This window comes from Pristiophorus japonicus, chromosome 3 (genome assembly GCF_044704955.1).
Source record: "Pristiophorus japonicus isolate sPriJap1 chromosome 3, sPriJap1.hap1, whole genome shotgun sequence".
Lineage (NCBI taxonomy): Eukaryota > Metazoa > Chordata > Chondrichthyes > Pristiophoridae > Pristiophorus > Pristiophorus japonicus.
In genome coordinates, this window is record NC_091979.1 from 206,829,961 (window position 1) to 206,842,687 (window position 12,727).

At 37.8% G+C, this 12,727-nt stretch overlaps 1 protein-coding gene across 11 annotated transcripts in view; it reads left to right on the top strand.

The window, feature by feature from the left end:
• Positions 1–12,727, top strand: part of ikzf2 (IKAROS family zinc finger 2) — a 353,441-nt gene that overhangs the window by 274,992 nt on the left and 65,722 nt on the right. For 10 of the 11 annotated variants that reach the window (XM_070876218.1, XM_070876217.1, XM_070876227.1 and 7 more), the window contains one exon: positions 8,116–8,379. In XM_070876218.1, coding sequence (XP_070732319.1) covers positions 8,116–8,379 — 264 coding nt within the window. The remainder of the gene's footprint in view (positions 1–8,115; positions 8,380–12,727) is intronic. The other variant, XM_070876225.1, reaches the window with a different exon arrangement.

Sequence of the window (12,727 nt, forward strand, 5' to 3'; positions counted from 1 at the left end):
TAGATAGTTCTTTCGAACAGCCACCACAGGCACGATGGGCTGAATGGCCTCCTGTGCTGTATCATTCTTAATGAGCAACATCTTGACATTTGATTGATTTTAACCGGTTTTAAAATTGGCAGATGTATATTATTTGGGATGGTTTGTTTCAATTGCTAATTTTAAAGAGCAATTTAAAAGAAGAAAGAAAGACTTGCATTTATATAGCACCTTTCATGACCACTGGACGTCTCAAAGCGCTTTACAGCCAATGTAGTACTTTTGAAGTGTAGTTACCAATGTAATGTGGGAAACGCGGCAGCCAATTTGCGCACAACATGCTCCCATAAACAGCAATGTGGTAATGACCAGATAATCTGTTTTTGTTATGTTGATTGAGGGATATTGGGCCAGGATGCCAGGGTTAACTCCTCTGCTCTTCTTCGAAATAATGCCATGGGATCTTTTACGTCCACATGAGAGCAAACGAGGCCTTGGTTTAACGTCTCATCCGAAAGGTGTCAAATTACATTAAATGTTATATACCTGCTTTGCTAGCCTTTGAATGTAATATTTTGGCCTCATATTTGAAAACAGATCAATAATTAACAAGGAAAAAACTTAATTTGAACATGTGGCAAACACCTTACTATACACTAAATGCAACTAATACCAAGTAAGGACAATGAAAGCAGTGGAAAAGCATTTAAAATCTACATAGCTTTAGTACAGAATACTTGCTAACAATTGTATCCCGAATATTACACAACTGTTGGGAACACTATAGATTTCTCAGCCCTGTTGTCAAATTGAGGTGCCACATCACCCAGAAACATGTTATGCTATTATTGTGTATTATTCAGTAACTGATTCAAATGTTTGTTTTGAAATATTAAAACATTTATAGTAGATAGCTTTTACATTTCACATTTATGTACATTCATAACCTTGACAGCTTTTGTTAAAGACAACTTTTTCCTGGATTAAAATGATTCATTAGCTAGAAGTAAAATTTCCATATATTTCATAAATTATGGTAAGTTGTTGCGGTCTCCATGTATAAAGTTCAGAAAGTTAAAAATAATTACCATTTTGTTCACATTTTTAACTTATTTTTCTAAAAACAAACTTGTTGAAAAGCTTAGCAAAGGGATTTAGAATCAGGGAAAGGTTAGTAGATTTTTTCAGAATATAAAGAATTGTGGTTGTTGACCCCTAGCCAATCACAGAATTTATTAGGGAATTAAATGAACTGTTGAAGAGGAGAGAATATGTTGGATATGGGGAAAAAGGCAAGAATTAGAGTAGTTAGCTCCAGTGTGGAGCTAGCACTGGCACAGTCGTGTTGGCTTCCTTCTTGTGCTGAAATTTCTATGATTTTATGAAATAAAATGACCAGATAAGTGCTGACATCATGCAAAATCAGATGGCAATTTGTTCTATCAAAAATGTAAGTGCACTAAATTCATACAGTAACTAATGCAAAGGTAATTTGACTTACAAATGGCTTCCAAATTGAAACAGTGGACTATGTAATTTCTGTAGAAATGATTAAATCCTGTTAGTATACAGAGTTTTGATAGGATTTTCCAGTTATCATTGTCAATAGTACTTCCACTAAGGACTGAAGATAAATGGAAATTTTCTTTGTAAAGTTTCCAGTTCAAAGTCAGCATACGGGGTTCCTGTAATTTCCAGATATATTTTGATTTGATTAAAATCGTACTTTTGCACATTCAAAAGATTGGCTGCCTTTTACTGTTTGAATGCATTAACTGTTTTGCTGAAAAGTTTTCTGTAGCTTTACCAGTATTTTTTTGAAACATCACTATCTGATCAGGAAAGCTCTTGTAGATGCAGTTAACTACCTGGGATTGCTGAAGTGACTCTCAAATTAAATGATTGAAAAAAGTACCACTCAGTGCAAGTAACATTAACAATGACAACTGAAAATATTACACAGATTGGGATGCAGTAAAATTCGAAACCTTGCAATAAATGAAAATCAGACAAATACTACTTTCAGTTATTCTTACCAGCTTTGCTTTTCCATAAGAAAAGAAAAAGAAAGAAAGACTTGCATTTATAGAGCGCCTTTCATGACCACTGGACATTTCAAAGCGCTTCACAGCCAATGAAGCACATTTTGGAGTGTAGTCACTGTTGTAATGTGGGAAACGCGGCAGCCAATTTGTGCACAGCAAGCTCCTACAAACAGCAATATGAGAATGACCAGATAATCTGATTTTGTTATGTTGGATAATGTTATAAGATGAAAAAACAGCTGTAGAAAGTGAAGCTTTTCATTGCTTTGCTATAGTTTAATGTAATTATATATTGTCTTGGTGATGCTATTTCTCTTGTGTTGGTCATTTCAGTGACTGTCAAAATTGTCTTTGTCTCATCAACTTCCAACAGACAGTTGAAAGAAGACCAGTTTAATAACAATCTGTAGCTTTCACAATCATTCAAAACATTCAGTTAGTATCTTGGAACTGTGGGTACAAACTTGATTTTAGCTTTTCAAGGTTGTGCAGCTTGAATTAAAGTACTATTTCCATGTGTTAGATTTTGCCAGTAAGATTCATCTGATATCACGTATGTACAGATTAAAAGAAGAACAAGAATAGACCATAAGGCCCCTCAAGCCTGCCCCATCCAGTCAACGTTGCTGTTTGTACCATTTGCTTACCCCTTATGTTCCCTAACCACAGTTTCTCCTGGGAGAGGCATAAAAAACAGAAAAATCCCATTGGATTGGCCAATTCAGAAAAAATCTCTGGGAATTTTCTTTCCATCTCCCTAAGGAATTGAACAAATTCCAGAAGTCCCTGACTCCTTATAATCGCAACTAACTAGTAATTTGCCCTCACAGCTGACATTATTTTTATTCATTCCTGGGAATGTGGGCGTCACTGGCAAGGCTGACATTTATTACCCATCCCTAATTGCCTTTGAGAAGGAGGTGGTAAGAGTTAACCACATTGTGGGTCACACATAGGCCAGACCGGGTAAGGGTGACAGATTTCTTTCCCTAAAGGATATTAGTGAACCAGATGGGTTTTTATGACAATCTGGCAGTTTCATGATCACCATTACTGATACTAGCTTTTTAATTCCAGATTTATTTAATTAACTGAATTTAAATTCCCCCGCTTCAGTGGTGGGATTTGAACTCACATCTCAGGATAATTAGTCCAGACCTCTGGATTACTAGTCCAGTAACATATTCACTACGCTACCATACTCCTTGTCCTAAGGAACTAGTCAGATTCCCAATGATGCTCTGAGAAAATAAATACTTTTTGCCATCGAACCTAACTTTTCACCTACGCATTTCATAGGTCTGACCGACCATCCCCATTTCAAAACAGCTATCGAACTGGAATGTATCTAATATTCTAAAATTTTGAAAACTTCAGTCATATCCTCCCTCAGCCTGCATTTGTCCAAATTAAATAACTCAAACTCTTGGGGTTTATCTACATAACTGAGAGCTCCAAGAGTTGATATAATAATGGTTGCCTTCTTTTGTACTTTTTCTAGAACCTAGATATCCCTCATATTATGTGTGAGAATCAAATCTAGACAAATAATTCCAACTGTGGACATATTGGATAGTAGTCTAGATATAGTTTTCTCCATTTTTTATTTGACGGTTCAAGCATTATAATCTAAAACCTATTTGATCCTAATCAACGTCACTTAAACTAAAGCTAAAACACAGTAGCTGATCTCATTTGGCCACCTCACAAACAAATTAGGCTGTTGTTCACTCACTGTCTAAGACAACTGCATGAAATACACCTAGAGCATTCAGAAGGATGGATAGTTACAAAAGCGATTAATGAGGGCTATCTATATATTTGCTATACTGGAGCAAAAGATGATGACATATACCTATTGCTGTCTACAAATTCAGTTTGTTATTATATGCAGACAGAGATTAAGGATCGGGATAATTTGTCAGTACAAAAACATCAGCATTAACTTAATAAATAACCTTGCATATTGAAATAGGAAATATTTCTGTTTTAAAGGATTAGCTGTCAGTGACAAATGCATATCGCTTTAAAGAGGTGTTTTTAAATCTTAGGGCATTGTTAATAATCAATAATGGTTTGAATTAAACTGCTGTTTCCCTGTTGCTCCTTGGCTGGGTAAATGGAGCTTTTGGTTATGTTTAATGTTAACAACACTGTTGACATTAAAAAAAAGTTATGTGAAGTTTAAAAAGTTCCTTGGCCACCTGAAAACTCTTTAAATGTTGCTTCACAATGGTTGCACTTGCACTGAAGCGTGTGGGTAGCTCAAGTATTGTGAGGCTACTTCCTCAGGACAAGTGGCCTAACACCAAATCCTCATACCCAAGTTATACCCAAACAGTCTCACATTGATGTAATGTGTTGAATAACTGACCTATAATTCAAGCTAAAAGATGTATAATCAAATTTATGGAATGTTATTTACAACTAACATATACTAGTTTAATTGACCTAACGTGGCTTGAAAGAGCAGGAGTACATTCCCTCATGAAAAGTAATGTTATTCAGTCAACATTAAGCAACATCTTCTGCATCTTCTAAAGCCAAAGCAGTGAATCATTATAGATTTACTGATGGTGTTTAATATTCTGTTCTGTATATTTTGATTGTAAATGAACTTGACATCAACTCCTACTAGAACCAGTTATCTGAGAGAAACCTTCAATTCTAGAGTCATACCTTCCTGAAGCTTCTTTTCATTGTTATAGTTATTAAAGTTAAAGTAATATTTCTGATAACAAACTCAAAGACCTATTCTGCGAATATATTTTTACGTTTGTTAGCTTTTATACTCCGATGGTGAAATGTTTTTGAGAATTCCAAACTGTTTCACACTGTTGCATTTCTGACTTATTCAGAAAGGTTACTGTAATGTAGTAATATATACATAGAATTACACATAATTTATAGCACAGAAACAGGCCATTCAGCCTAACAGGTGTATGCTGCTTTTATGTGCTGCACAAGCCTCCTCTCGCCCCACTTTTGGTCTAATTTTCAGCATACCCTTCTTTTCCTTTCTCCCTCGTGTGTATCTAGCTTCTGCTTAAATGCATCCATATTATTCACCTCAACGACATTATTATTAATGCATTTTTGATTTAAGATAACCCTCTCATTCCCCCTTTTAAGATACTTTCTTCTCTTCCCCAGTCGGGTTTATCTCTGCAATGAATCATCCTTGGCTATGGTCTTTTTCTCATATCCCTGCCCTATCATTTTATGTAACATCTTATCCCTTTTTAGGCCTCATTGCACCATAAATGATTTGCTTGCAAACGGGGATCTTCAGGCAACCTGCTTCCGAGCCTCTTCAAAAGTTGCTCTGCAATGTCACTCTGTTTTGTGGGGCAGGTGGTATAGGGTGGGGATGAGAGGAGAATGATCTGACCTCAATTGCCTTGTGTCCTTGCAGCTTGGCTGAAATTGAGAACTTTGTGCTCAGAGTACCTTTTTATTGCCATGCCTAGCCTTTTCCTGGTCTAGAGTTTGAGTTGGAGCAAAAGTAAAACAAAATAATGATTACATTACCTTTCAATAACTTCACTTTCAATGGTTTTGTTTTCAATGGTTGTGCTTGCTGGACTGCACCTATCAGGAACTGTTTTGCCACTTTGCTGGTACAGCTGCTTCATAACATGGAGTTTTGAACCAATGGAGACAATTTAGAGTTCATGTTCACTAGTAACCGATATCAATGGCAGTATTTGTACTGCTGTGTGAATAAATTTTAGTTTTACAAATTTCTATTTTTATTATTAAACATCTGTTCTAGATTCGTGATTACATGGTTTGAATCTCTTTGGTTCAGACTGGAGATTGTGAAAGAAAGAACTTGCATTTACCTTTCATGACTTCAGGATATCGCAAATTACTTTTGAAATGTAACAATGTAGGGAAACGTGGCAGCCAATTTGCATAGCAAGATCCTACAACCAGCAATGAGATGAATGAGCAGATAATCTATTTTTAGTGATGTTGTTTGAGGGATAAATGTTGACCAACACACTGAGAGAACTCCACAGTTCTTTTTGGAATAGTGCTATTGGATCATTTATGTCCATCTGAGAGGACAGACAGGACTGCAGTTTAATGTCTCATCCAAAAGACAACACCTACACTAAAGTGTCAGCTTAGATTATAAACTCAAGTGTCTGGAATGGAGCTAAAACCTGACTTCGAGGTAAGAGTTCTACCACCGAGCCAAGGCTGTCACTGTGCTCTGTCAAATGGATACATGCTCATATTCAAGCATTCATTACAAATATGTTTGTCATTTTAAACTTTGCAGCTGATTGTGGCAGACTTAACTCACTATCATATTTACCTTTACACTTTCACATTTTACTACTTTGTGAAGAAAAAGTCAGCTAGGCTTTTGGGAGAAACCACATTTAGGATGACACACAGCTCACCAGTAACATTCTGAACATTGAAAAGAATACTATGGATTTCTTTGGAACTTGGGAGCACTATCGATGTTCCATTAATCTCTGCTTGAAAATCAAACAATATTTTCTTAACTTAATAAGTCTTTCCATCCGATATAATTCAAGCTCTATCAGAATTCCCATTTATTTCAATTGTACACTTGAAGTGCCAGTTCTTGCATTGTAGTCCAATATAAAAAATGGGAACTAGCCTGAACTTGTTTGACCTATCCAGTGCTCCAAAAGTTAATTTCATTCAGCTGTCGGAAATCTGCTTCTGATCTGCACATTTCATTGACCTGGTTAATGGAGCTAGTTACATTATATCTAGTAAGCTGCTTTGATTGTGGGTGCATTTTGTTAATCATTTGAGAAATAGTGCAAAGGTTTGTGCTAAAAATTTAAGTTTGTTGTATTCTGTTTTTTCCTCTTTTATTGTTGCATTTGTTGAATGCCAGAATGCTCTGAAAGCTCAATGCTATGTACAAAAAAAATCAAACAGGAGAGTCATTTTGGAATGGAATGTATGATAATTTCAACTGTTAGATTGTCACATTATAGTAAAGAAGATTTCAGCTGTAACCTTGTAACCACATTGTATGTGCATTGGAGTATCAATGCACAGTATCAAGTGTGATACAGGTTTATATTTCCCCTTCTCTCCTGAATTCCTGAAGTCAGGTACATCCTTGCAGGATTGGAGGAAAATTAGCCAGTGCTGGCCTGCTGCCTTAAGCCTTCATGCAACTGGCAGAAGGGCGGCATTGATGGAAGGCTGAGTGGAATTTGCTCAGCCACCCAATCTTTATGCTATAGGAGTTGAAATATGGTGAACCCTGAACTGGGAGGAAAAAGTGGGGAATTTAGAGGGGTTAGATGCCCTCAACAAAAAGAACTAAAATGTGGCTTTGTAACCATCCTTTCAACTCTTGTGTGCGTGGAAGACCTTTATGTCCCATACACAGATACTTATTGTACAAAGTCACTGAGCTAAATATCTGACAGTTTGGAGCATCATCATTATTACACGGAGAAAAAGGTGAAAATGCATTTTGTTTGCCTTGTTACAAAATTGTTGATATTGATGAAATGCAATCTGCACTTTATATTTCCAAAAACAAATTGGAACAAGTTTTCAAAACCAAATGCTCTTTTTAAGGCACAATTGAAGAAAAAACAAGTTGTATGTTTTTTTAGTGGGATGAAACAAAGATCTTTATCAGAGCACAAGGGGGAAATGGGCTGGCTGCTTGTGCTCTTGCAAGTACTTAGAACATCGCTCCAGAAATCGCATTCCGCTGAGACATGCACCAAGAGCTGTCCCAGACGGTGGGTGGAGGAAACTGCACACCACAATATCTACAAAAACAAATGGCTCAGTGACGCACAAGTAATAATAGATCACCGTGGTTAAAAAAACATACAATACAAGCTGCTGCGCCTGTATCTAATGACAGTTGCTTATTGTTAATAATGTGTGCTTGAAACATGTTTGTTATACTTCATTCGTGTGAAGCCTATTTTCAGCAATCTGGGTTTCCTAATTGGCTGTCAGCTAAGCGTAGGCAGGAGGAAGGACTGGGATAAGAAGAAAGAAGATGGCTTTCCCTTAGGCTTTGAGCAGCTAGTAGTACAGTAACCACATTTTATTGGTTTTGCAGCAAACTCCATCAAGATAGAGATGCACAGTGATGAGGATGATGGAAAAGTTCTTAATCAGGTGGACCGGGCCAGTAGCAAAGAGGAAATGAGTGCCATGGAGGAGTCCGTGGTGGAAAGCAACGGAATGACTGAAAGCAACCAAGGGCAGGAGATACAAGCTGATGGAGGGATACGACTTCCGAATGGTAAACTGAAGTGTGACATCTGTGGGATGGTTTGCATTGGGCCCAATGTTCTAATGGTACATAAACGGAGCCACACTGGTAAGCAGCTAAAAGAAAAGTTGATCGTACACTAGATAAGAAATGTGTACTTCGAAAGGAACCAAAGTTGTGGTCCACTTTTAGCTTTAGATACATTTTTCCAACAGCTAAATTTAAAAATATCACCAGTGTGGTGCAATAAATAATATAGAAATTGTGAGTAAATAGATTTTTGTAAGATATTGTAGTTGCACAAACTGCATACATAATTAAGATTATTATCTATCATCAAGCACTCTATAATAAACTTGCTGTAAAGTAGACATATGGCTAGAAATTAATCTTGGGCAGTGGCGCAAAACGGCCGATATCGGATTGGCCGTCTGTTATGCACAGTGCCTGACATTTAATACCATTGCAGTCAATGGAACTGAATATCAGGAGCTACGCGTAACGGGCAGCCGATCCAATACCGCCCGCTTTGCATCACTGCCCGAGACAAGTTTCTAGGCCTTAGTGTGGCTAACCAAACTGAATGTTGTTGCCTAGAAAATTGCAGCAGTCATAGTTATTGAATAAAGGGTAATGTAAAATCAAGAATACCTAGGTTAGCAATTGTACTATCTCATAATTTTGTTCATTTGCAAAATATACTTACAAATGCGACTTATCTATTAGCTTTTTTAATGAATACATTGGCATGTTTCATTCAGAAGTTCTAGAGAAGTAATGTTAGAGATCAGTGCTTACAAATTGCAGTGTTCAGACCCTTGTCAGCATTAAATATTTAAATTGTTTAATCAGCTTCTTTTAAGACTTCATGTGTGGCTCTAACCTTTATAAAAATAATATATGTTTTTTTTATATAGAACAGCTGTAAGGATTAGAGAGGTCAGTAATTACCCATTTATGTCACATTAAACTGTTTAGAAAAGAATATTTTAATATAATTGACCTCACATAGACAGTCTCAATGTTGATACATCAAGATTTCCATTGATGGGGGAGTTAGGGCTGGTTTGGGGTGGTGGTAATGACATATTTGTCTATTGTGCATTACTTACCTATGTAGTATTATGATGTATTGCACAATATAACTACACATATAGCATAGCTGTGGTATGTCAGAAATGCTATGAATGTAGCCAACTTTAAATTGCTTATTTCTACTCAATGTTTAAGTTAATTACCATTGGTAGCCCTCTATTGAGTACATCTAGTTAGTGACAAAAGACTAATATTTTGGCACTTAATACCAATTAATAATCTGAGGTTGCCATATGCACAACATTAAATAGTAATAAGGGGACATAGACTCAGAATTACCAGTAAATAAAACTAAAGAGTAAGTTCGAAGAAATATTTTCCATACCCAAACATACAATCTTAAATTACCATAACCTATGCTGGAAAAACAATTCAAATACTTTCTAAAAAATATGTTTGTAATGTTTCTCTTCCCTTTCTTCCCTCCCTTCCCCAGCCAGAAATAACACCCATCAGTCCTACTAATGTTGTTACTTTGGCAACAGGCCAGAAGACCCTTCATGGCCCGACTTCCATGCACAGGAGGCCTGAAAATGAATGACATTTGAGACTAGAATTTGAACATCTATCTCATGGTAGATGGGCCAGTGCAGTATCATTTCAACAACTGAGATTTTCTAACTGTAGTACAGCTAAACAAAGTAGTGACCCTGAGTAAGTCATCATGCAAAGTTGTAGCATGATGTTGAAAACTTTATGCTGGGCAAGATGAAACCTTATCTCTGCGTTAAGTCCTAGAACCATAGAAATTACAGCATAGAAGAAGACTACTTAGCAAAATTGTGCCTATGCCGGTGCTAGCTCTATAACTGGAGCTAACTACTCTAGTCCCATTCCTTGACCTTTCCATTCTATTTATATTCTTCCTCTCCAAATACTTAGCTAGCTCCCTTTCAAATGATGTTATAGTCAATGCCTCAGTAGCTTCTTATGGTAAAGCATTCTACGTCCCAATGACTTTCTGTGTGAACAAAACTCTTCCAACTTTCTCTTTCATTTTATCTACTGACAATTCTAGGTCTATGCCCCCTTATTACCAATTCAGCAATGAGCGGAAATAATCTTTCACTGTTTACCCTCTCAAAAACTTTACAATTTTGAAAACATTTATTAAGTTACCTTTGGTTATTCATAAAAGTTACTACCTTGGCATGGTATCAGTCAGTATGTTAAATGTCAACAGGGTTCAATAAATCAAGACTTTATTTAACATCCATTTAACAACTCTTTCTGTTTAACAAGAAAAATAAAACTTCTATTTAATCATGTTTAGTTCCCCATTGTTTCTTGTTGCTTCTATGGGAGGCGCCATACAGAGTCCAGCTACTTCCCCAAATAGGAGAGGTAAAATCAGAGTGATAGTCACCGTGATACATTTGCAGACGTCAAAGAACCAGTCTTTGGTATTACTTGGGGACATGTTGCATACAGCATGGAGAGACTAGGAAATGGGAGGCACAAAAGGGAATGTTATAGTGCAAATGGATTGATAAGGGAAGAAGGGATATTAACAGAACAAAAAGGATTCATACAGAATAAAAGACACCGTATTATAAAATTGGGCCCAATGCCTTTAGCATTTTGTTTAATTCTATTCCCCCTCATCCACTGGGGTTAAATCTGTTAGACAGATATAATCTTTTCTAAGACTAATGTCTTTGGTAACTAGGTTTGCTTTTATCTGACATGAGCAATCTTTTGTTCTTTTCTGACATGCCCTTTGAGATGAATTTATTATTTGCAGGTTTTGCTGCCATTTCCTGATATCCACATACCTTGGCAGCAAGACTGATTTATTAAGTTACCACCTTTTCAATCTTTTTCATTTACATGATGAAAACTTGACCACAAAGAATCACAAATCTTAAAACAAAATCACACGCTGCTGGTTTTAATATAAAGTGACACTACTGAGAATACTGAGCATTGTCATTGATTTTAGTGGATGTAATTTTTTTTCTGGAATCTTGGACATTTCCTGGAAGCTCAGGAAAATTGGGTGAATATTATACTTTTCAGCATAGAATTTGCTAGCACCTAAAAATGGGCACGCAGGATGCATGTTAAATTGGTGCTGCCATCCTTACCCAGACCATGTATTGATTATGTGCTTATTTGGAGGGTGGGGGTTTGTGAAAAATCAGGCTTTACTGATGCTACTTAAAGGCGGCCAGCACTTCTTAAAGAGGATGTGCGCTTTGGTTACAGGCAGCAGGGAAATGCTGTGAAAGGTCTCCAATGACTGGAAGAGGCACAGAGAAGTCACCCAGGTTCTCTGATACAGCTTTGGATGCCTGGTCCAGGCTGTTGATATGAGGAGGGAGATCCTGTTCCCCCCCCACTCCAGGTATCACCATCACTGCCATGGGAAGATTTCACTGAGAAGGTCAATGCCAGGAGCTTAGCTCCCAGGAAATTCTCACATGCAGCAACCTTATCAAAGTTGTCAAGGTAAGAATCTTACCTCTCACATAAGTTACCCTCCCCTCACACCTGCACCACTTGCAGCCTCATACTCACAATGCTCCTCCGCTTCCCTTCACTCTCTTACAATCTCTGCACTATACCACACCACCTCTTTCTCCTGCTACACACACTTTGCACCTCCTACTCTCACCTCTATTGCAACTCTCACTTCCCACATCTCATATCTTGCACAGTACATATGAACTATTCAGCTATGACAAGTACAGTTTCTCACAAGGCTGTCACTAACACACTCCCTTCTTTCTTGCAGTCACACACAACATGCAGCAGGAGGCCGCTACCAATGGATGCCAAGCCTACCTGTACATCCTCTCCCCTGTGGAAGAAATACTTGCTGGCCATCAGAGGCAGGGGTAGAGTCATGGGCATGGTGAGTGGCAATACTGGAGGATACTTTGCTCTACCACTTAAGGAAGAAGCTGCAGTCATTTGATCTGACCCCACCAAGCACCAGCTCAGAGACTGGCACCACATGTAGGTTAGAGGCTAGAGAAGGGGGTCATCATGTGGTGAATCACTACACACAAGTGTGCAGGAGCTAGGACAGGGGGCTAGGATGCTACAGATGCCAACTCACCAGAAGGCAGAATCACATACTAGCTCTGTTACAGAGGACTCAGATGCAGACTTTTGAGGGCCCAGTCTACTGAAGAAGGCTGATGGGCATTCACCAGGAAATGCAAATGTACTGGGAAGCCTGCCAAGGTTCTCACACGTAATAGCTCTGAGCATGCAGGAGTCCAGGTTCAATGTGTTGGGGCTTTGAGTAGACTCTGGAGACCATTCTGTCCAAACTGGAGCGAGTGATCAGCTTCATGAACATGACAGTGGTGCCCACAATGATGAAGCCTCTGTTGACAGCTCTGCTGTGGAC